This window comes from Phoenix dactylifera, chromosome 1 (genome assembly GCF_009389715.1).
Source record: "Phoenix dactylifera cultivar Barhee BC4 chromosome 1, palm_55x_up_171113_PBpolish2nd_filt_p, whole genome shotgun sequence".
NCBI classification, from domain to species: Eukaryota; Viridiplantae; Streptophyta; class Magnoliopsida; order Arecales; family Arecaceae; genus Phoenix; species Phoenix dactylifera.
Genome location: NC_052392.1, coordinates 6,069,106 through 6,095,121, shown reverse-complemented (window position 1 = coordinate 6,095,121; position 26,016 = coordinate 6,069,106). Strand labels below are relative to the sequence as shown.

The 26,016-nt window shown below is 38.5% G+C and overlaps 3 protein-coding genes across 4 annotated transcripts; all 3 read right to left on the bottom strand.

Moving 5' to 3' along the window:
* Positions 1-1,083: 1,083 nt before the first annotated feature.
* Positions 1,084-14,470, bottom strand: LOC103716201 (VIN3-like protein 2). 2 transcript variants are annotated; one of them, XM_017844964.3, is made up of 4 exons: positions 14,178-14,470; positions 6,593-7,259; positions 2,488-2,810; positions 1,084-2,383 (listed from the first exon to the last, which is right to left on the bottom strand). In XM_017844964.3, exons 1-4 carry the CDS (start codon positions 14,194-14,196, stop codon positions 1,452-1,454), a joined length of 1,941 nt encoding a protein of 646 aa, XP_017700453.2. In that variant the 5' UTR covers positions 14,197-14,470; the 3' UTR covers positions 1,084-1,451. The 2 variants fall into 2 exon arrangements, with proteins under 2 accessions (XP_017700453.2, XP_008802333.2); XM_008804111.3 differs by having other exon boundaries at positions 1,084-2,389; positions 14,178-14,469.
* A 2,972-nt stretch (positions 14,471-17,442) lies between these two features.
* On the bottom strand, positions 17,443-24,247 carry LOC103716216 (putative U-box domain-containing protein 50). The gene is made up of 6 exons (XM_039124898.1): positions 24,138-24,247; positions 23,510-23,963; positions 23,070-23,222; positions 22,461-22,988; positions 20,519-21,211; positions 17,443-17,872 (listed from the first exon to the last, which is right to left on the bottom strand). The coding sequence occupies exons 1-6, from the start codon at positions 24,230-24,232 to the stop codon at positions 17,681-17,683; spliced, it is 2,115 nt and encodes a 704-aa protein (XP_038980826.1). The 5' UTR covers positions 24,233-24,247; the 3' UTR covers positions 17,443-17,680.
* On the bottom strand, positions 24,231-25,454 carry LOC120110300 (putative U-box domain-containing protein 50). Its single transcript, XM_039124900.1, has 2 exons — positions 24,541-25,454; positions 24,231-24,465 (listed from the first exon to the last, which is right to left on the bottom strand). Exons 1-2 carry the CDS (start codon positions 24,695-24,697, stop codon positions 24,263-24,265), a joined length of 360 nt encoding a protein of 119 aa, XP_038980828.1. The 5' UTR covers positions 24,698-25,454; the 3' UTR covers positions 24,231-24,262.
* Positions 25,455-26,016: the final 562 nt, after the last annotated feature.

The following is a 26,016-nucleotide window of genomic DNA, read 5'->3' as shown; positions in this document are numbered from 1 at the left end:
AGCTGATTTCAACATTTAGTTCAGATTAATACAAGAAAGACCTGGGTATGCAAGTCTTGGGGACATTCCTAGTTCAGACTTGAGCAAGAACTGATCCACATAAAACTTGTCATCATCCTGTGAGCTAATTCATGGTTTACATAAGCTAGCTCTGTGCAGCTAGGGTAACAAGATGAAGCTGACTTTGAAGATGAATGTTTTGTAATTCTACTTGAATTCATCTTGTGTGCTTGATAACTTTATGAGTGCAATTCAACTGTGACGTAGTTGTTCTGCAGTGTCATGCAGGTTATGTTAATTAGACTAAGCAAATCAAGTGGTAGTGCATCAGTGCATGTCCGAGATGGCTTAAACCCACAGTGTTTACAAGAGGTGAGGGGTTCAAGAATTTGGTATGAATTGGCATCTGTAGGATTGCTTGTGCATAGAGAAAATGATGCTAGTTCCCAGTTTTTGTACATAGCCCTTGTGACCACTTGTCAAAGGAAGGCCAGCCACTGTTGTGGATCCCAGTTATTATGCCATCCATCTGAGCTTTAGGTGCAAGCCAAGTCCAGGATCAGCTAATGACTTATTCTAGCTGAGTGATCTGGAATAGTTGTATCCCTCAAGTTACATAGGCTGAGAATTACTGAAAAGCTAGAGTTGAATGGAATTGAAATTGATGGCATGGCTGGGATCGGAATAAATTATCAGAATGCGAATAACTGCCGAAGAACAAAATTTTGTTCCAAGCAACATCTGGAATACCAATGAGCATGCACCAGGTGTTGAGATAATACAGCCTCAGAAAGATAAAGACAGCCAAATGATGGTGATGACCTTCCTAGTCACCAAGTTTGGCTTGTGCAACGACACACTTGATATATGTCAAGTTCAAATTTTCTCCAAGCTTAAGAGGTAACAAGAAAACCAATGATGTGATCTGAAATTGAGGAAAATTAGGCAGATCAAGCAGCCTACCCAGCACACTGGATGCTGCAACAAAGGCAAATGAAAGCAGACAAGATAGAGAAGCAGAAGATGATTGCATGTTTCCTGTGCTTACATATCAAGCATGACAAATCTACAAGAAGACAGTAATATCTGAAAAGATTGAATAGTTAGTTCATGAATTAGCATTAAAAGACACCACATCGGCATTACAATCTCAGAATCTAAATTTCAGTGCATGATCAAATAGCCACATCTGGCAGCAATTAGTGTGAAACAGGAAGATAGATCCTGAAGAACATAAGTCAATGTGGCCTAGTGGGGAAACCTTTTTCCAGGAACATGCTTCTCCTTACAAGGCAGATTGATCCATTGATAATTCAATAAAATGAAATCATTTTTTTAATGTTCTAGTGGAGTTCCGCAGCAGCAGCATTGCATCTCCCACCACCCAAGATAAGTTGCTGTAGGGCTCCTAAAGATAAACTAAATAAATAGCTACCCGTAGGACCTCGAGATTAATGCCACAAGCTGGTGCAGAAGCCTTTCCGTATGACCGGCTTCTCCTTATTACATATACCATCCATGAAAGCATCAACCAGCTGAGCAACCAGACTGGCAGGTTCATCTATCAGAACATCAATGAATGCACTCACCACCCTTCTTTCTTGAGCAGTCGCTTTCAAACTGAACCATGTGAGGAATTTCACACGGAACTCCTTCTCCATGTACCCCTCGCATTCCAACCATCTGATTACCTTTACACAGTACTCATACACCCTCTCTGCAGACTCCTTGCTGGCAGAATCTGGCGTACTGTTAAGCCTGTTGGATTTGCAAGGCATTTCCAAGGGAACAGAATTGGAGCTGACAAAAGGTACAGTCTCTGAAAATGGTTGCAGATGTCTGTCATTGTTGTCACTCGTGCCCTCAGATGGGAGAACCTTAGGATGGTTACTATGGTTGCACTTAGGGAGTTTTGAAGCCCGGTTGTCATCACTTGAGTTTGTTGAACCCTTCTGTGAATGTGCTTGAATGATCACAGGCGGCTCACCCATGTCCTGTTCCTTTTTCAGATCCGAAATAAGATCATCATGAATATAAGTGCTCTCTGAGTTATGAGTGGAGGATTGGCCACTGTTTCCATTAAGATTCTGTGTCACACACTCGGCCTCCCACTTTCCGAATTCCTTTGTGCTGCTGAAAGGAGACACCTTGAAAGAATATTCCGTTGAAGGGCTAAGTCCTGATATCATGATCTTTGTATCTGGCCTCAGGATAAGGCATGTGGGTTCTTCTGGATAGTCCATGATTTCACATTTTCGATGCCACAGTGTGCAGCCTATGATATTTTCTTCAAACATATTGTCTCTGGAATGAAGGGAAACAACTACAGAAAATGGAGAGATGTCTTCAAAATGGATTTGGAAAGCCTGGGAATGTGTGCTGACTGATCCTATGAATAAATGAGCAGTAGTAGAATGAGCCCATTGGAATCTGAGTTTAAACTTGGAACTTGGAAGGATCTCAAGGTTTTGGAGGGACAATAGTTACCTGGGGCTTTTATTTCTGTATCAGCCAAGTAGTCTGTTGAGCTAGAAAGCATGGAATCTGCTGCTTCCACTGCAGAAACACATAGTTTCTGAACCTCTGTGCCACAATTAAGACGGTTGACGATGCCTCTCGCCATCACTGCAGAAACTTTATCTAGTGGCCCAACTTCTTTCTTGAGTTTCTTGACAGCTGTATTCACAATATTTTGCATATCTTTATAATGCTCAGTTCCTTTAAGCATTTTGTGGCTCAAAGATAATCGATCACATAACACATCAACTCTCCTAGCATCCTTGGCAATTAACAGTTGTTTTCTCCAGCTTCTGTGGAAAGTGAGATGCAAAATAATGCCTATAAATTATATCATGAACATCTTCAAGATGATAAATAAAACTACATAATTTCCTTACCATCGTATGTGCATCTTTATTATTTAAAAAATATTTAGTGGAAAAAAAACAAACATTAGAAAAGTAACCTCATACATATTAAAGAAAAGACCAGCCTAGGCATTACCATGGAATTATTCTCCCAAGCAGTGGTACAGTTAGCGCCAGGAAGACCTTTTTACAATCAGAGTTCAAGATGACAAGCAGCTTAGAAGAGAATGTACTTTTTAAAAAAAATTGGACAGATTGCTTTGAAATTAATACAGTTACAATTGCCCACCAATACTGGTGTTTAAGTGCTAAGATTTTATAGTTATATGGGTTAAATTGAGGGGTACTACTAAAAAGTCATGAACTGTAACAAGAAATAAAATAGTCAAAATTCATAGTTTATGACATCTTGCATCTTACACATACAAAACTGCATTAAAGACAGATTCCAAGATAATCACTTTTTCATATAAATTATTCATGAGAAAACAAAATATAATTCTCATAGGCATTTTAATCATTATCCCCTACATAAGAAAATTAAATGGATGTTTAATTGTTTGGTAAAACAAGACTAATTTAAACAATTATATCCCAGTTCAATTAATAAAATTTATATCATCAAGTAGTATTTCATCTTTCTTAAACATCAATTCATTTTAAGGAAAACTACAGAGACACCCCTTAACTTCGGGCCAGTTACACTTCAACCCCAAATTTTCAAAAAGTTTCAACTAGCCACCAAAACATAATTTTTGTTGCGATGTGGTCCATCCATCTATCTCCATTACAAATCGTTATCACGTGATAGTCACGTGATAACAAAACATCCGTAAAATTCCAAAAAACGCCCTTCCCACTAACTTCGTAGGGGGCTCTTGTTTTGGCAGAAATTGAAGGAAAAAGGAAGATGATTGGAAAAAAAAATAAAAGAAAAAAATCAAGGTGATCCACTGGGATCACCAATTTGTTGCTTTGAGATTTGTGTAGGCAGATGAATAATAGAGTATGGAGCGCTTTGAGATTTGTGTGGATGGATAAACGCTAGAGGATGATCGCTTTGAGATCTGTGGGTGGATGAATAATAGAAGATCGAGCACTTTGAGACTTGTGTAGGCATATGAACGATAGAAGATGAAGAGCTTTGAGATCTATGAGGTGAGCAATCCGATACAGAGGAGGTAGGGATCAGCAGAACAGGTGAGGATCGGTGGCAGGTGGATCAGACTCATCAAACTAAGGCCCCGATGCAGGTTAGGTGCCCTCCGGCCATGCTCGAATAGATGAACAGAGGCACGGTGTCCCCCCCCCCTTCGGCTAACGACCTCATCGACATGGTGCCCTCAACCCTCAGCCCCGGCCCTTGACCTCACCAAATTGGGGGCACCGACCCTCGAAGTAGAGAAGCGACGCCCTTAGGTGGAGGAGAAAATTGGAATAAGAAAAAAGGTAGGAGTGGGCATGGATCTCATTGTCGTTGGACTCGCCAGCAGCTCTCATCATTGACGCTTGATCTCACCAATGGACTCTCCGGTGCCACGAATCTCATTGTCGTTGGAGGCCTCGGTCTCGCCAAAGGAGAAGGTGACATGAGCGTGGAGGAGATGACCCACATTGAGATTTGTGTATAAACTCGCTTTGACATAGACACGATATCAAGTGCATAAACATGCTTTGAGATATGTGCCGATGGAAGATCGAAGAAGTGTAGAGCACTTTGAGATCCATGGGGTAAGTTATCGAATGGTGGTTTTCTGAGAAGGACAATTAATCTTCTTTCGCGTGAAAGCCACGATCTAGCCTCTTTGAATCAAGGGTATTTTGTCCTTTTACTTGCTCTGTTAATGGTGTCAGGATTCAAATGGGTGACTAGGCCACTTTGCAATGAAAATTATGATTTTGTGGCTAATTGAAACTTTTTAAAAATTGTGGATCGAAGTGTACCTAGTCCAAAGTTGAAGCGGTGTTTCTGTAATTTTTTCTTCTTTTTATTATGCAACTACATGGTATCAATGATGAGTAAAGCAGATTGAAAGATAGCAGTTGAAGAAGCATTTGAAACAAAACAAACATAAAACAGTTGCATAAATAAGAAATCTTTTTTTCCCTTGAACCTTCAAACAGAATTTTAAGGTCCCTTCTCAGAAGGCCATTTTAAAAGTACATCAAACATGATGAAAACACTTCATATGATTCTACTTGCAAAACCCTAAATCAGTTCCATGCATAATTCCTCTTATGTGCTTATTTCAAGTTCTGTCCTTCCTAGTACCACCACAAATCTTGACTGAAATCTCGCCTCTGTCAATTGCCCTTTCACTGCTTATAATTTTATCCAAAGGGATCAAAATCTGAAATAGATTTCTCTATTCAAAACTCTTATAAAGCATTTAAAATTTACCTGTGCAGAAGTGCGTTCAGAAACATAAGTCTTCAGATTCACATACATTAGATTTCATACACACACACACACATATATACATATATACGTATGTATGTATGTATATTCCATATATATATATATGTATGTGTGTGTATACATATATATGTATATATTGTTCAAAAAGAACTAAAAAAGAAAACATATAGGAAATCAGTATAAATAGAGTTCGTTCGAAATAAGGAATATGCAGTACACCATAAGAAACTCTTGGAATATGGAAATGACATGCTGCCATATAAAATTGATATCAATATGATTATACAGTGTGCCATCATACAGTACACAAGATGCAATCCCTCTAATTACATAGTGAAGAAAGGCTCTTGCTCGAATGCGTGACTGCAGAGCGCCTATCGCTCTGGCACGGCACTCTAAAATGCATGTTGGGGTGGGTCAGCAAGAAGACTGCGACTAGGGAGACAAATAATGGAATTGATACAGAAGATGCAAGTTTTAATAATCAATTAATTGTATGCTTCTGATCATACGATATTTGTATCCGGTAAAATGTTAATAGGTTTTTAAAGTTATAAACTTGCTAACCAACAATTTGCACACATGTTCTATACTTAAAGCGATAAATTTCAGAATGCACAAAAACTTAGAAACAAAAAACTATATATATGTCTCTCTCTCTCTCTCTCTCTCTGCGTGTGCACATACATGTGGGGCTGTGCATGGCATGCAGGTGAGGTGCATGCAGGTAGATGGGGGCATGAGTGTATGTGTTCAGCTGCTGGGTTGGGTGCGTATCCATGGACATGCGCACAGATGGGGGAGTGGGGCACACGTGTGCATGTATGAGGGATCACCACTTAGCAAAAAATAGCAGTTAGAAAAAGAGCATGAAAGAAAAAAGCAAACTACATGAGCAAAGTAAAAAACAAATTAAATATACCCATACTCAATATAACTTTTCCTACTGAGTGTAGATAGTCTTCAATAAGACCACAAATAGAAACAAATATTGCATTATTAATTTGTGTGCATACGTTCTACAGGGACGCATTTAAGCACTATGTTTACAAAGAACAAATGGTCCAATCCCTCAGAATGTGCTCTGAATACAAGATAAGGGACATTGTCTTCCCTTTTCTTTTAAAAGGTAAACTAAATTCCCCTTTTGAATTATAGTTACAAATTATCTTACTTATTATCTACTTTTCTCCCCATTATATCTGCTCATGCAGTAATTAACCATACTGGGAGACCAATGATCAAGGAATATAATCACATAAAAAATTCAATGTACTTGTCAAAAGTGAATAGAATAGTTATTTACCCTATGAGCCAATTGACTTTTCCACAGAAAACACAATAAAAACTGCCATCCAACTTTGGATAACACCCATTCTTCAAAATTCCAGCCGTCTCATGCTTAAGAGCACATTTCAGGTGGCAGGACATACCGCATGAATTACTCAGGTAAGGAGGATCAGAATTGCAAACCAACCATAGACTAGGGTCCTTGTTCTCATCATAGCAATGACAGATGCAGCAGGAACACCGCTTACAGTATCCATCTTCTAAGCTCAGAGTGGCTCGACAGGCAAGATTTTGACAGATCAAGGTGTCAACTTGCTCCTCTTTTCTTTTCAAGGGATCATGACTTGTATCAGTTTCAAACTGCAGTGGTGGTTCTTTTTTCCTCTTCTTTAATCCATTAGGATTGTTTGGTGTGGCTGATGAGATGCTTTTTTTGTCATCATTCCTTTTTCCATTCTTCTGGGAAACCAGCCTAAGCAGATGTTCGATCATTTTAGGTTTTGTGACCCCAGTATATTTCCTCTCCTTGCCCATTTCAGCACAGATGAGTTGAAGAAGCTCTCTACGACTCCAAGACTGAAGAATTTCAGGAGCATTGTCTGCCCACTTTGAAATTTCATGCACTAACTCTCTCTTCTCCTCTAAACTCAACTTGCTGCATTTTGCAGGATCAATCACAAAACCTGCAAGAATTGAAGGAGCATGAGTCCCAGGAAAAAAAATAAATTGCATTCCATAAAATTATATGGGAAGTGATAATATCAGTAAATGTTATTCTTAATTTCATAATCTGGTATCCAGAAAAGTAGTTAGCAAAACTTTATGGCAATGAGGTATCAGAAGAACCAACTAGGAATTGTTTATGGCAGACTACAAATTGGAAGGAGAACAACCAACAAAATGCAGCAAGTACTAACAAGATGAAAGAGATATCACAGTTTAAGAAGATATACTAAAATATTTATGTACCAACAATTTGTAAGGAGGGGAAATTGTAACAATATGACAGAGAAACAGTGCTGAAATCTTTATTATAAGACAGACAGCTCAAACCTATGTCAGCAAAAGTAAAGAATGAACATGAGGTTCAAGATTTTCAACTACCAAGTTGAATTAGAAAGTGATGTGAAGAAACCGCATGCAAGGTTGTCATGATAGATGACAGGGAATATTCTAGCGGATTATGATTAGGAAGAGAACATATTCTAACTATTATGCCTCTTGGTTGGTGGCAAATGACTCATCCATTATTTCACAAATAAAAAGGTGAATTGATTAACTGATGAAACAGATGCAGCATCCTAGGCATCTAGTTACCTGATAATTGAGAAAGGAAAAGGGTGTAAAACACATCAAGATCTAGAACACATGAATGGACCTTAATTTTGGAACAGTCCAAGGGCATCAAAGACATGCTAGTGGGCAAGCAAATAATAAGAAAGCAGTCGAAAAAGAAAAATATCTCACAATTAACACCTAACGTATCTCACAGCACTCATAGTTGGTTTGATAGAAAAATCCCTGGGATCAGGCAGGACAATGCAATCTTGTAGACAAAGTTCAATAGGTCTGCACAAAGTTATTCACCAGAGCTCTCTGACTATATTTCTCAAGCCAATGTGAAGGGGCCAATCTGATCCCATATATACTTAGGTTAAGACTTGAAGCAAGCTTAGGATGAGAGACAATGAAATATAAACATCTTATATCAATCCCAGTAAAAGACTGTTATGGGGATCGACGGAGTAAAGAAATAGTAAGGAAGAGCGAATAGTGCTCATTTTGGCTCTTAAAACAAAGATCTCATAAGAAACAAGCTTCTAGAGGAAAAAGAGTTTTATTTCTCTATTTGATCATGTAGAACATATTTGCATGCAACAGAAATCCTTTGATCATGAGTAAAACTTAATCCCAACCACAAGTCTCCTCAGATTGTAGTGAATGCACCAATACTAGCCTCCTGTCACTAAAGAATATTCTTTGCCTCTCACATACTTTGCAGCTTTCGATAAAAAAAAAAAAAAGTTAATGGAGGATCGGTTGGTCAGTTGCCTAAGGTAGTCAGAAATTTTTGATAAGTAGGAGACTGTCAACCTGAGAGCCCATAAGAAAATCTGAAACCATAAAAAGAACATTTATGAACGCATCAGCACAATGGTGCGTAGTTTAGACCTGATAAATGCAGCCTCAAAAGAATAGAAGATTCTAAAAGGTGAATATGAGGAAAATGGTCATCAGCAGAAAAGTACAATAGACAACATCCCAGGTAGAAAAGAAAAGAAAGATCACAAAAGATGAGATTACTTGACAGTAAGAGGAAGAAGGTTGGGTGAAAAAAAGGAAATTCATTAGTTGGTGCTCCAATAAGGTGATTTCAACCAAGACTCCTGCTTACCTCATAGTATGATACTAGACCATATTATCTTCACTGCTAGCCATATATTTAATTTTTCTACATGTGGAAAGATGAAATAGATACAACCAAAACCTGAATTTCTAAGAAAAGGTAGGAATACTGTGTTGGAAAATTCTTCAGTAACTTTGGAATGTGAGCAGCTGATGATGTAAACCATGATTAGATAAGAGTTCAGGGCAAAACAAGAAATCTCATGGATAAGGCAATGCTTGCTCTCAGCAAATCTACAGACGTAAATAAGAAAATGACCATGGTGGCAAAACTCTAAAGATCAAGGAAATTTGAAGTAAATGAGCCTATCATATAAAGCATGAGAAATCATCAATACTATACCATCATTTTAGGAAGGAGTAGGAGAGATGTAAGCATTGGAGTTAACTAGCAAAGAGCATATGCAACACCAAAATTTTATACATTAAATAGTTTTAAAAAAAGAAAGAATGGATCCTCATTCCTCACACTAAAACAAGTAAACTGCTATCCTATAAGAAGTAATAAACTTTTAGACAGAGATCAGATGTGACAATAGCCGAAGTCTTCATTTGCTTTCCTATGATGCACGGACAAATGAGCCAGATGAATGGAAAATCCTAATATTTTTATCTATCCATGAAAAGAAAAATCAAGAACAATGAATGACCTAACTCTTGAACAATCAGGATGGTGATGGAGAAAGAAAGATGGATTTGGAAATAAAGTCATTATATGTGCATATGTGTGTATTTATGTGTTTGTGTGCATACACAGATGTATATGCAAATATTTAGATACATATGTACATGGATATGTATGTAGAAGAATATATACTATATACATATGCATATATTGAGGATTCAAATCTCAAGGATCAGTACCATATCGGATGGTCTAAGAGTATATATATAGGTCCATGTATATATACATACAAGAACATATACATACATATCAAGGATTCAAATCTCGAAGAACACTACCATATCAGATGGTATGACTCTACAGTATAATCCTCAATACAAGGGCAGCATACCTCAATACAAATGAGCAAAAAAAAATGCAAAAGAAAAAAAAATTGTACCAAGCCATAATGGATCAGGACGTGGTTGGTCCACTTCAATACAGTGGAATAAGAACCTAGCTTGTGCAATACCAATGTGGATCAGTCCTGGCTTATTGGCGGTATAGTACATGCTATCAATATGGGGCCTGTAAGCATGAGATTAACACCCTTGCTGCATATAAATACACATGCACACACACAAACACATGCAAATACATATATGTATGTATGCGTATATGTGTTTTGTGTAGATGAACATATGTATAAGCATGTACATTTATATGTATGCATGTATGCATGCAAGCATGCATGTAGATTCATATGTATGCAATGCATACACACAAACACATGTAAATGCATATATGTATGAATGCGTATATGCTTTGTATATATGAACATATGTATAACAATGTAAACTTATACATACGTATGTATGCATGCAAGAATGCATGTACATTTATACGTATGCATGCATACATGCTTGCATCCATGTGTGTATAATATCGATAATGTATTCATGATGTTACTAACACAAGCAAACACAACACCTAAATAATTTCAGCCACACAGAAATCCACAATTACACACATACACAATGCATTAGGAAACAAACAGCACACAATCATCACAGAACACAATGAATTCAGCTGCCCGCAATCACATACACAACACTCAGTCACAAATGTAACCCCCCCCCCCCCTGCGCCCTTTTTTTTTGTGCCTCAGCATCTCAATAAGGCATGTGTAAGGCACTTTCTTTAAGCACCTCGACAGAGTTGCCTTGCCCTGAAACAGGCAAGGCACTGAGGTTGCGCCTAGATATGCATAGCACCTTAGAACACCTGTTTTTCGGATGTCTCCTTGAGGGATTTCAGAAGGTAAAAAGTTTTATAGAATGGGGACTTAAATATATGTCCAAGCAAAGATCTTTCCATGTTAATTTTCCAATAGGTCAGCTATCGTATTGAGGTTATTCCTTCATAATAAATGCCACTTAACCCAACAAAGTCAAATGACTCCCACCAACAAATTCCCATGCAAGAAGCAGAAGGCCCTCTAATGGATTTTTCATTGACTTGATCCCAACGAAAATATATAATCAAATAATAATAAAATTGAAAAAGAAAAAATAAGACACAAAAAAACAGAGGCTTCTTTTCCAACTAAAAAAATGAGCATAGGGGATAATACTGCAAGAATCCAAAGAAAGAGTTCCCTTCACTAGTTTACAGCCTATGCAGAGAGTTAAAGAAGATGAACAAGCGAAAAAAAATTGGCACTATAAGAAAATCAAGTCTAGGAATGAAGAAATGACTGTGAGATAATCAAGTCTAGGAATGAAGAAATGACAAGGCTTGCAACTTTAAAGGCAAAGGAAGAAGACATAAGCACTCCCGTATAGAAAAATAGAAATGAAGATTAAGATGTTTCATGTAATATACACAACTAAGGTGATGACCACTTTCAACGAGTTTTCTTGAATATTAAATGCACTTCACAATAATTATATTTTGTAATGATGATTTGCTAATTTGTTTAGAAATAAGCATCCGCCATTTTTTTTGAAACATTAACAACACGCAATGGATTCAACTTCAATTGAAAAACAAATTTAGGACACAAAAGGCAAGGTTAAATGCAAAACATGTAATAGTAAACCATCTGTGGCAATGACGTACAGAAAACAACATTGATGGCTGAACAATGATAGTAGCAATAAAGGCATATTAGGAGAATAGGCAGTTGAGCCTAAATATATCAGGAGAAGCAAATATGGTTGCTTTAGCAGAGTTCAAGATGTAGTTGTAGCACACAGGTTGTCAGAGGACTGCACATCACCTAGGAGAAAGGCAAGCACTTAGGCAAACACCTAAACTAATTGTGCTAAAAATAAAATGAACTTATTAAAACATGAAATATTTAACATTAACTAGAAACATATAAAGAAATTAGAAGAAAATAAAAGATAAAGTGTAAATTGCAGGAACACTTTCTCATGTACCTGAAGACACAGTTAACATGACATGTTAACAAGCAAAATTGCAACTTTTCCTCCAGCAATACAAAAACAAAATTGATCTTCCAAAAAAGGTGTTCAATAATTCAAGTCAATGCAACAAGCCAGTCTACCAGATAGTAGAATTAGCACAATGATCGAAAGAAAACTAATCAAAAATTAATGAAACTTGTATGTTGTGGCTAAATGAAGTGTTAGAGCACCATTCAAAAAGATGGTGGAGGTTATCATCTGCTCAGAAGGCTTATCTAACACTCCAACAGGTGAACTATTACCTCCATCCGGATTCATGATTCTTAGTCTATTTTACATCAAGATGTTAGGTCAATATGTCACTTTGTCCTTAATTAGGTACAGATAGAAACAAATTTGCCATTTTGATACATAATATTGATCAGTTCAAATTAAGGCCTTTCTTTGAGAAAGAATCAAGATTGATTTACTGATTTTAGTGAATAGAGCATGTTTAGTTAAAGTGGAGACAAAAATTTCCTTTTCTAGTAAACTGTTAATTTCATCAAATTACCTTTTATCTTAGAGTTTATACAAATAATGTGTAAGTATCATCAAAAATGCATTACAATGTTGTTAAGAAAACTATACCAGCTGCTCATTGGAAATATAGCTTTATCCAACTTCTGTTTCTGTGAAAGTTTTACAGCCAGTGGAATGGCATATGTAGCAGAAACCAATTTACTACAATGGTTTCTAACTACTTTTCTAAATCTCAAATACCCTGGAACTCCCAATTCACTCTCTTTGATCGTCCGGGTAACAGACGTCACTTCAATATACTACCAGGTAATAGAAGTTATGCGGGATCTCGATCATCCACCATAGGAAAATAAAGGTCCTACCTTAGAATTTTGTCCCATTGATTCAAAACTCAGCTTTCTCAGGTGTACACTAGACCAAGCTCATTGCATACAAGAAAAGCATATTTCCAAGCATAAATATGTGTGGGTATATATAAACATATACTTCCATCTGACAGTTGTCAAGACAGGATCTTGATCATCCACCACAAAGAGCCATTTAAAATCTTGTCCTATCCATTCAATGCCAGCTCTTCTTAGATACCCATAATATTGTAAAATATTTCCACCAATATGCTCTTCAGCAATGCAAATTTTAAGATTAAAAATCCCAAATTTAACCTCCCATAAACTACCCATATCCATGCCAACCCATCCATTCACCCACTTAGACGTCACCACATTAAATTCAACACATTCCTCTTTGCATGACTATGGAACATAAAGAACTCTCATACGCAGCCATAACCAACAAAACATATTTCTTGCAAATCCAAGAACATAGCCTCCCAATCTAGCTAAGAAGCTTTAAATACTTAATTTACTGAAATATTTTTTTTTTTCCATAAGGTTTTGATTTTTGATACATTCTTTCAAATCACCTTTCCATCTAGCATTTGGAGATATTCAGACAGAGGAAGCCGACTGGTATCATTTATTATCCTCCTCTTCTAACATCTAGAATTTCATAGAACCCTCAACTAGTGATTTTTCTCTGGATAATCTCAACGACGTGTGTATTGACTCTTCATCAGATCCAAAAAAGCCAAAGTTCTAAGACCTGAGTTTCAAAACATGAAAAGAGCATTGTCATGTTTGAGAATTTCTCATGCAGATCCACCAGCAGTGTTGGAATTTTATGTCTACCTACAAAGGACTGACAGGCAGGCTTATTCTTTTATTTCCCAAGCAATCTTCAACACAACTTTATAAACAAAACTAGTACTCTTGAGAGTGGGGAATCATTTAAACCAAAACTACACACAAAAATGCAGATCCTCATGCCCCCATTAAAGAACAAGACACGAACTCCAAAATACATTACATGCATTACCCTGTTCAAAGGAAACAAAAATTGGCAAATAGTAACCATTCTTGACCAAAATGTACTAAAACCAGAAAGCACCACAAAAAGCACAAAGCCGCCTCTTTTATATCAAAACAAAGCAAACAAAAGCCGAAATGTACCATCTTTTCCGCAACAAAAATCATGCTTTGAAGTTAGGGAAATGTGCGGAAAATAAAGCAGAATGAAAGAATGTGGGAGAAAAATCAGCAGCATTGTCAACAGAAGAGAGGGGTTAGATGGGAACTGACCTGAGAAGATGGATTCCATGGCTGAAACCTTCCCTACCGGGTTTTCAATGAGGAGACCCACTGGAAAGGAGAGAGAAAGGGATACTCCTTTTGCTAGGCCTCAAAGCTTCATAGAATGGAGTGTTCCAAAAGACGAGAAAGAAGAAGGGTGGAGAAGGGAGGAGAGGAAGAGACTCCAAGAGCAGAAGGGTAGTAGCAAGAGAGAGAGCAAGGCCGAGGGGGGGTTGTTGCGTGAGGAGGGAGGGAAAAGGGAAGGAGAGGAGAGAGGAGAGAGGAGAGAGGGAGAGAGAGAGGGAGAGAGAAGAAAGGGGTGCACAATTTGGTACGTTAATTGGCCTTACTGAAAACGGCACGAGAGTGGGCTGGGATAAGGTGGGTTGATGCGAATCCATTGCCTTTCTTTCTTTCTCAAAGAGGCAGGTTTTTATGCCCCACAATAAATAATTAATTAATCAGCAGGGTCTACAGAAAAAAAAAAGAAATAAATAATTAAGGCACTAGGGTGAAATTTTTCTTTAAAAAAATAAAACTAAAGAAATAATTAATTAATTACCAAAAAAAGTTAAAAAAATAATTAGAGATACCTAAAGTTTGGATGATTTATCCTTAGCCCTCAAAAATTTAAAAAATATTAATTAATCACCAAAACTTCAAATCTGTTGCAATATGATCCGATTATCTATCTCCATTACAACATATTATGATATAAGGATCACTCGATAACCAAACTTTCATAAAATCTCAAAACTACACTTCTCATTATTTTAGAGCATGGGAATTTTATTTTAGCATGAATTAAAAGAAAGAGAGAATCAGAGTCACATAAATAGAATGCTTTGAGATTCGTACAAAAGATAAATGATAAAAGATGGATGCTTTGAGATCTATGAAGACAGATGGATGACAAGGATATAGTGCTTTGAGATCCGTGTGGTAGATGAGTGATAAAAGACATAGTACTTTGAGATCTACCCAATCATATAGATAGCAAAGAATTACTCGTTTTTGAGATCCGTAGAAGTGGATAGATGACAAAGGATGTAATACTTTGAGATCTATGCAGAAAGACAGACGAGAGGTTGAAATGTTTCGAGATCCATGCAAATGGATTGATGATATGCTTTAAGATCTATGCAGGTGAATGAATAATAAAGGATTGGGCGCTTTGACATATGTGCAGATGGATAGATAATAGAGAATGAGCATTTTGAGATCTATACATGTGGATGAATGATAGTGAATAAGCATTTTGAGATAATTGGATGATAGAGGATGAAACACTTTGAGTGCAGTGGATGATAGTTGATGAAGCGCTTTGAGATTTATGCAGCTGGATGAATAATAAAGGATAGAATGCTTTGAGATTTATGCAGTCGGATGAATGATAGAGGATAGAATGCTTTGAGCGTTTTAATATTTTGTGCAAGATAGAGCGCTTTGAGATCTGTTGAAGTGAATGGATGGCAGACGATAAAGTACTTTGAGATCTGTGCAAAATGCATAGCTGATAGAGGAAGGAGTGCATTGAGATCTATGTAAGCGGATGGATGACAAAGAATGGAGTGCATTGAGATCTATGCATGTAGATGGATGATAGATGATGAAGAGCTTTGAGATCTGTGCAGGTGGATGAATGAGAGGAGGAGTGCTTCGAGATCTATGCAAGCAGATGAATGAGTAATGACAGAGGATGGAGCATTTTGCGATTGCGTGAAGCTATAATTTAGCTTTTCTAAATCAAAGATATTTGTCTTTTTTTTCTTACTCTATCAACGGGATAGACAGCCGGACTATATTACATAGAATTTAAAACTTTGATAACTTTTGTTTAAATGGATATGGTCTAAACTCAAAAGATGCCCTATAATTTTTTTCTTAAAAAGATTAGGTAGGTGGTGGTGCGGGGTATCCAACCCCTTGCCTCTCGCATGCCAAAGGAGGCGTTCCACCTTTTGAGCTCCATCCCCAAGACAAGGGCGTCTTGCAGTCTTTTCCAAGGGGAATTATCAATTAAGGAACCCCATGCACTACGAGATTCACGGCATGCGAAGTACAAACATCTCGTTCTCTAGCGAAAAAAAAAAAAAGGTACAAACATCTCGTTCGAGGGATCATTGCTTTTTTTGGTAGGATTAAGGTCATAGTTGGCCAGCTTTAATATCGACATAAAAAAAACTTACCAAGACAGACAATGAATACAGTTGATCCATGAATAATATATGATGGATAGCCATGATCTTAAAACCCAATATATTCAGAGCTCATAATGTGAATTTATATCACATTCTCTCATAATGTGATCTTAAAAAACTTTTTTGATCACTTATGTGGGTGGATAAGGGCAATGCTGCCTTTAAACAAACAACAAGAAGGAAAAAGGAAAAAAGAAAAAAAGAAAAAAAGAAAAAAAGAAAGAGAAGCAAGACATCCTTGCACTTCATTATAGATAGAAGCACTTTACACATACAATATACATCACTACTAGATGGGCGAAAAAAATAACAGAATCAAATGGAACAAGACAATAGGGATTTGCTTAAAAGAATTTATTTGGGAGAAAAATGGTGTTTTAATTACGAAATTTGTAGTCTGGTCACAAAACCTTCTCCCATTTAATATTAGAGAGAACATGAAAAACCGTAAAAGGAAAATGACTAAAGAATAGCTCCACCAACAAGAGCAGAGGAAGCTAAAGAATAGATAAAGATACAAAGTTAAGAAAGACAGTTTGACAGAAAAGTGAGAAGTGAGATTCACAAAAAGAATAAGTTGCACTTGCACCTTTGAAGAAGGATATGTGTAATTCCTCTTATACTTGATTTTTGTGTAAAGGATTTGTTAATAATTAATCTTAAGAATTTAAGTAACTAGCTAGGTTCAATTGTCTTAGAAAAAGTTGCTTCACATAATTGAAGCTATATGGTTTGATGCAAAACTAAGAATGTATGACATGTGGATTCTATCCATAATTTTGATCACAAGGAAAAAAATAGATTGGTATGGCTAGTTTATTTATAGCTTCTCATTTGTCCCTTTGTGTCAAAAAATCTTTAGATTATTTGTTTAACAAATATCAAAAACCTAACCTACTATCAAGAAGGATTAATTTTATGATAACTTTTCAAGACATGCATATAATAGAATGGGGGGGGCAAGCCCTTGAGTAGCTAGTCCTTCTCGAGATTTGGATACTATATAAGTAGGTTTATCATGATATTACTATCATGTATTACACTCATTCCAAAATAAGATACCCCTCAAGAAAAAGACTAAAAATTTGCAAACCTTGCAAATTTTGGAGATATAACAATGACTTTGAACATTTGTGGTAGTGTACTTGCAAAGGCACTAGAGTGCTTCATGACTCTTTAGAATACTGTTTTCATACATTCTTCTAGTCTGTAAAAACTTGAGGTATACAAAGACATTTCCAATTTGCTTTGAGTTTGAGGTAGATGACTTAACAATTTTCCTGTAAATTGTCAATTATAGTTATTCATCATCTATACGGATTGATTTGTTTGCTGCCAATTGTAAATAAGAGACTGAAGGGTATGATTTGGCATCAAATGCTTATGATTTAACTTTAAGTTGGTCATTGGAGATGTCTCGTGGCCACTATCCAACCATTCTTTTATGGCTTCCAACTCATAAGAGAATCCATCTGCTGCCACATGTGGTTGTTTCATCACCTCCTACATAAAAAGAAAGTAGGAAGCAAATTTATAAGTTAATATAAGAACTTCTTAAGTAGCTCTCTCTATAGTCATATACCAAGAAGTGGATCACATAAATAATGACTTCATTTACAAGAGCACGAGTACATATTGCTCCACCAAGATGCAAAACATAAAATAATTTTTATTTGGAAAGGTATATTCTTAAAATATCATGACAATTGATTTATTGCTTGATTCATGAGAATACCTGCCATGCTCATAAAATTTACATTCTTCTTTCTTTATCGTAGCAAATATGAATTGGACACACTTCAAAATAATGCCAGAACAATCATCTTTGGTTATAACCATAATAAATTAGTGTGCCACTCAATTATTCCTGTACAGTTATCTTGTGCATGAGTGGTGGAAAAGGAAAATTTACATTCTTCTTTCTTTGTCATAGCAAATATGAATTATACACTCTTCAAAATAATGCCAGAACAATCATCTTTGGTTGTAACAATAATAATTAATTTACCACTCACCTATTCCTATCAAAGTATATTGTATCAGCTAGTTAAGCCTAAATAACGACTGCACATTATCTTATGCATGAGTGCTGGAAGAAGAAGAAACAATGACTTTACTTACAAGAGCACAAATACGTATTGCTCTACTAAGATGCAAAAGATAGAATACCTTCTATTTAGCAAGGATACTTTCTATTTGGCAAGGTATATTTTGAAAATACCATAATGATGGATTTGTTGCTTAACTCATAAGAATAACTATCTCGCTCACAAAATTTATGTTCTTCTTTCTTTATCATAGTAAGAGGGTGAGCCTGGGTGCAACATTAAGGTTGCTCTACGATGACTTCACAGGAACAACCACTCTGCACATGAGGATAATATTATGTACATCCAACCCTCCACATATTCTAGAATGGATGGCGAGAGCTTCGTACACTAGACTGCCCTTTCTTCTTTATCACAGCAAATATGAATTATACACTCTTGAAAATAACACCGAAAACATCTTCTTTGGTCATCATGCTAGATGGTTGAATTAATTATTTGCAAATATATACCACCAGCTGTCACAAATAATGATACTTATGAGGAAAAATAAAAACTGCTGTATTTGCATAAGGAATAAAATAAAAATATTCACACATACAAGTTTCTATATTAATAGTTGCTTTGTTGCCTATATTTTCTTAACAAAACTTGTAATTTTCTTTGGGTAGGCGAGTTTGGCATAGATGCACATAAGGCCATTTTATTCATTCCCACAATCAGTGCTATCTACCCCTCCAAAAACTTTAGTTTATTCATATATAATTATTTATATAAATAATTATTAACATAGAAATCTAGAGATGACAAATCTAAGACTCACAAAATGTACATGCTTATATATAATAGAGTCTTGTTTCATGGAAGGAATGTGATGCTACACAAATGTGACTAATGAAGGTCATGCTTCTTGCTCCCATTCTCTTGAGCGCCTGTCGGGTAATTCAGCAGGATTAGGCTAGATTTCCTACTGGATTTGTGAATTGAGTAGCTTATTTAGACAAGGACATATTGATCCAACACCTTCCAATCTGAATCTTGTGGGAGAAAAAAAAATATCCGCGGATCTTTTTTCTTCATGCGGATCAATAGAGCCCATAAGCCAAAACTTACGCTGGGATTTAGGTGGGCGTTTAGAAGATTGAGAGATGGCCAGTCAATTGCTCTAATTCCTATAAAAATATCTAAATAGACTGATGTATACATTCAAATTTAAGACAAGCTATTGCACAACATAATATAGTTCAATGCTCTAAGTCAGATAATTATTAAATTTTAGAGTGCGTTTGAGCGAACTAATTCCGTATACTATTTAGAGAAATTAAATTTTCTTATAGAAGTTTGTAACTCAATGTAAAATATTCTAATATATTGTTCCAAAGGGTCTTTCCCATTATAAATTACCTATAATATTCTATCCCTTTTGATATCTATCTGATTTAACAAACATGTCTTACCATACAAAATGGAACTCTTGGACATCCATTATTGCCAATCCATTTAATGTTCTCATGCGACCACACATGAGAAGCAATAAGGGTTAATAGTGTGAAAAATGAAAAAAAAACCATCCAATCAATGTAAACCATAAGAAACTTCAAAGAGATAAGCCAAGATTTTTTATAAAATCCCAGCTTAAAAATTAAGGATAATAGAGAAAAATCTCATGATTATCTATAAAAAAAACTCTTACATAAAAAAAAGAAATAAATACATGGAAATTAACAGTTCTCCAATTTCTTTTGATTTTCTCCAATGTAACCATAACAATGTTCCTCTCCAACTAATTGTTACTCCTCTCCCAAACTTAAAAGAATCCCATTCATAATCAATCATGTATATAGATCACAATCTCTCCTTGGCTTTCTCCATAATCTGATGATATTTGACATGTGTATTCTACATGGTTATTCAAAAAAAAAAAGAAGATTTGATAGAAGGTCGTGATCCATGATCAAAATTATTTGCAGTAGATTGGATGCATATGATACTTGTTTAATCTTATTTATTATTTTTATCATTTAATATTTAACATTAAGAGATAAAAGAAGTGTTTACATTAAAAGGATGAAGTTGAGACAAACCAAAAAACAAAAAATACCTGGAAGATGGGACAAATGAACACATTGGGCGCATTCTCTTGTTCTTTCTTCTGGTGTCCTTTACCCATCCTCACCTTCATCCTCTCCTCCGCCCTTTTCTTGAGATCTTCAAGTTCCCTCACCATCCCAGCCGTCCATTCATCCTCCTCGCCGTCCCCATCCTTCTCCGCCGTCTCAGCACACCGCAGCCCAACCCCCGCGAAATCCGCCGCGAGGTCCAGCGGCCAATCCCCGGCCGTCCGATCCAATATCCCCATGAGATTCCCCTGTCCTATCGTCCGTCTCACCTCCTCGTCCGCGTCCGCCTCTCGGCCGGTGAGGAGCTGGAGGATCAGGGCACCGAGGGAAGCGACGTCGGCGGCGGGGGCGGGGACGGAGGAGGGGCGGAGGCCGGAGATCTTCGCGGAGAGGTGCCGGTCGAGGAGGACCCAGGAGGGGCGGAGGCGGCCGTGGGCGACGGGGCGGGGGCGGGAGGAGTGGAGGAAGCCGAGGGCGGAGGCCACCTCGGCGGCGACGCGGATGCGGGCGTGCCAGGGGAGGAGGACGGATTCGGTCCGACGGGGGCAGGAGGAGAAGAGGGCGTCGTGGAGGGTGCCGCCCTCCATGTATTCGAATACGATGCACCGGCGCTCCACGCAGGCGCCGATCACGGCGACCACGTTGGGGTGCCGGATCTTGCAGAGCCACCCCACCTGAGTAGAAAGAGACAAAAGTCGATTAAGTTCGCTTCTTGCTGAAAAAAAAAAGAAAAAAAAGAAGCAAGCTACCTGATGAAACTAAAAAAGCTCTCTGTTTTTTTTTTACCAAACAATTTTATTCTATTCAAAAATATTTTTAGAAAATTAAAAAGTGCTACCGAGTCCACTAAAAAAATTTGCCAAACAAGATCCAAAACAAGATGACTTTTTAGCCGTAATCTATACGAGATGCTGGTCTCAAGAAAATATTGTATAAATGTTCATGCCTAACCTCAGCAATTAGATAGCATTAATTCAATTAATGCAGCTCTAGTGACTTATGTCTTGGACTTCCATCTACGATGAGACCCATTGGCTACATCGAATGACACCATGGTTTCAAGATCACTTATTCAAGCCTTGGCATGCCGGGACCTCAGTTGGAAGAAATCTTAACCAGACTATAATTCGAAGTGTAGTCATGTAACTCTTGATCTTAATTAGCTTATATTTTCATTTAGCGAGGCTATGTACTTCTTTATCTTGATTGAACTCATTGTAAGGACGGTTTCATGTTCTAGGCACGTACATGTTCCCAGTAGGACACGGATGAGACTTGGCCTTTTAATTTTTATAACTGGTCAAGTTAGACCTAACTTTGAAGGTTCCAGAGAGTTTCTCGGGGGTTGTATGCTTCAAACCTTGCTTTCATCAGGGTGTGGGAGATTGGGTGCAGTGGAGGCCTAGACAGCTGACAGAAACCAATATTTTGATTCCAGAAAACCTTTCTAAAGTTGACTCATAAGGCTCAGATTTTCAAAAGTGGAAGGGGTCGTTGCTCTGCTAATTTGGTGGGAAACTCAAGAGCCAATATTGCAACTTATATTCAACTAACAAGTGGATGCTATGTGAACCCTGGAGTTACGTCCATGGTAAACTACGTGGCTCTTTTCAAATGCCAATCCACTACAAAGTTTCCATTAGTGGCTGGCCACAAGAAAAGTTCCATACGCTGAGCTTGCGGCTCCAAAGTCCAATATAAAATTTTCCACAAGCAAGGAGAGCCCTCCGGGGAACGTTTCAAAGATAAATAACTAGATGTCATGATCTGCTAGAAATCGCGCCTATCCTAGTGACCTCAGGTTTTTTTTTCCAAAGGAAGACCAGCACCATGGACTGGAGCTAAAAGAGAGAATCAAAGAGTCAACTGGATGTTGAAGTCGTGACAGAATCCAAATGCAGCAGTTGAAGTTAAGCTGATCACCTTGGCCTTGAACTCGTCTGGGAACTGCAACCTGAATTCAGTCTTGAACTGGATTGCCACAGTGGTATGGCCGATCACTCCCTTGTAAAGCATGCTCTCTGCGCCAGCTTGAATCACCATGCGCTCCGAGAAGCCGCCGGTTGCATTCCACACCTCGTCGGCGGTGAACTCCCTGTAAACGCAGCTCGAACCATCCGCCGCTGCAAGCGCCTCTCTCTCCTCGTAATACTTGATCTTTTGAAGCAGCATGTCTCTTTGGCGGCGAATCTCCTCCGCCTCTCGAGCCATCTCAGTTTTCGCGCACACCACCTTCTCCAATTCAGCCTCGATCCGTGTCTTGTCCCACGAGGACAGCTCGAGTTTGATCATGAGAGCCTTGTTAAGGGCGCGCATCGATTTTAGCACGCCACCTTTCTCGACGACTTCATCGGAGACTTTTGTTAGTTGGTCTTTCACCATGTCCAGCTCTTCCGTCAACTTGGCTTGCTTAGCTATTTCTTCTTTCAGACTCGCTTCAATCTCCTCAGCCTGAAACGAAGTGTTAGAGCTTTTAAAAATAGAATTTTTGTAAATACTATGCCGGTGCTTAGAGAGGTCTTAATTAATTACCCTTTGATTACAGAGGGAGGTAAACCATTCAGCTCTTCTTCGTCTCTCAACATCGGTTTTTGCTTCGATCTTCTTCTCCTCCACCATCTTCTGAGCTTCCTCAACCTTGGCTTCCAAGGCTTCAATTCCCTTAATGATAATAGGGGGCCGCTTCTTGAGAAGCAACAGACCAGTGTTAGATTATATAGATGACTTGCCGGGTAACCTCAACTTTGGTAACCATTGTTTTCTAGTTTTCAAAGTCCAAGTCTATACGCTAGGATGTCCTGATTTGGTTTCACACCAGAATGATCAGTTTTCACGCGCTTGTAGTAATCTTTTCACACTAATTATGTTAGCATAATTGTGGTCTACACTCCAAGACAACATGAACTCTATGTTTACTACCAAGATTAATTTGACAAAATGGCAGTACTACGGAGCCAACCTTTCATACTTACCATGTCAGAAACTGTGGTCTCCAGATTGGCCTGGTCCTTGGAGCCAAGTGACATTGTTTTATTCTCTTCCTCCAACGACGACCCTTCAGGGTTCGATGATACCAGACATTGGATATAGTTCTCAATTTCTTCCCAATGATCTTCCCACCTACTAGTTACTTCAGGCATGACAGTGTTAGGAGGCGAGGCCAAAAGACGAGAAGATCCATGGTCAGTGCAACACAGGCTGCCATCACTTAGTATCTTGCCTAGCCACCCTTTTAAACAGCACTTTTCCATGGATTTCTTCCTGAGATCGGCAACCATCATTCCTTGTTCATCTTCGAAGTAGTCTCCACCATCTTCCTCTTCTCTAAGGAAAACCAGCTTCCCTCCACATACCATGAATATATCGCAAAACTCCGGCTTGTGCTTGCGAACATAATATGGGATACTGGTGTCATCCTTCAATTTCCTATTTAGGTGGTAAAATATGCGTATATATATATCAATAGCATGCGGATTAGCAAAATCTGATCTTTTAATATAAAAAGAAAAGAAGAATAAACATATATATCCTCCAAATTAATCAGGCATTCCCCGATTCTTTGCCAAGTCCAATGTTGAAATGAATAAAGATACTCGTTACCGTGATAAAGATTTTGTGAATGAGATGCCCACGGCCAATTTCCTGATCTGAAGACTAGATATCAACTCAATGATAGTCTTATGGATGCTTTCCATCAGATCTCTCGATCTTCAATACTTCTGGTTTCACCTGTGAACACCAATAAATGGTGATGAGTGTAGAATGCAACCCAGTAATTTATAAGCAGTTGCATCAGAATCAGTCGAACATAAAACCTTGCTACAAAAGGCCATGTATTTGCCCAAGAGCTTGTCCACTGTATCTTTCTCCCTCATTCTAAGATCCTCCAACATCTCATCATTCACCGAACTGGTTGGAAGCTTCCCAACTGAAAAAGAAGCTCATAAGCACATTAAGCCCAGTTGGAGGAGCGACCGAAATAGAATTGGTGATCATTGCTTACATGGGGTGTATATCAAATCCTTCGACACACTAACATGCAGGATCACAAAGGAAACGGATTGAGAAGACCAGTTCCTAAGAGCCCACCCTAAAGTTCCAAGTCCTTGCTGTAGATCCTTCCCAACAGCAACATAAACCTTCTCTTGCTGGACTGCCATGTTTGAGCCCAAACTTACTCAGACTAGATTTTGCGTTCTCGATCAGGACTGCAGCTGATGTTTATGACCAAGATCTTGGCCTTACTCAAACTAGATTTTGCAGTTCTCCCATGTTCGCCAAGGATTTGAATCAGCTAATCGTTCTCGGTGGGTTATATTATTCAAATGTCTCCGTTTGGAAATATCAAGGGATTGGGTAAGACCGGTCGGCATTTTCTAGAGCCTAGGACGGCCAGAATTTTGGCTCTTTCTACACTCCACGGGCTTTTTAAGATATACATCTCTCCTTGCGTTGTCCTTTAGCACCGATTAACCGTCCACAACTCCAATGCGACGCCTCCGACTCTTCTCTCCCTGACCCGGCCCTTGATCGACCTCGACTCCGCGGGTCGGGCGAGTCGATCCGGCGGACTCGCCAACTGGGAGTGGTTCGGAAGCCAGCCGAGCGGCGAGAGATCCCCGCGGCCGGGCTGGGAAAAACCGAAGCCTCGCCTGTGCGGGACGACGCGAGGTCTCCGGGAGGATCCTGGGTCAGCCTGCGTCGCGGACGGAGAAATTATTACGCATCTTAGTCTATCAACTAGTCCAATAAAAATTTAACACGTCAGCTAATTTAAACCGCTGCTATCATGGTTAAAAGAAAGAAAAGAACGGGTAATTAATTTTCCACCCTCGAGGACACCAGTGTAACAGAAAGTCCCGTTAACCATAATTAAAATCTTTGGTCCAACAACCATACTAACTTTAATTTTCGATTTCTAAGACCTTTTTTTTTTTAAGAAAATGTCGAAGATACCCTCGCCCCACTGTGGGAGATGTGGTGTCGATACCCCATTCCTACCGAAAAAGAGGAAGAAAAAGGAGGTTGGTCACAACGGCCAGGCCGCAGCCGCCGCTGGCCAGCCACGACCCACCCTCCTTTCGGGCACTCCGACGAGGGAAGCTCTCCCTTGAGTCGCGGGTCAAGAAAAGAGGAAATGGGAAGAAAAGAAGAAGAGAAGAAGAAGAAGAAGGGAAGCCGGCCGCCGCCGGCCCCGGCTCGGACCCCTTCCGGCGCCGCCGGCCTTCACCCGCGACTCAAGGGAGGCCGGCAGTGCCGGCGGCCGCGACTCGGCCTCCCTTCTTCTTCTTCTCTTCTTCCCTCGGCCCTTCCCCAGTTAGTCTCTCTCTATAGCAGCAGGAGGAGGAAGCCGCCGAGGAGTGTGACGAAGGGAGGAAGAGGGAAAGGGTGAGGGGTATTTTAGTCTCATGATAGAATATCGAAATGTCGCCGGACCGGTTGTTATAAACCAGTTAACAGGGACTAAAAGTTACAGTCC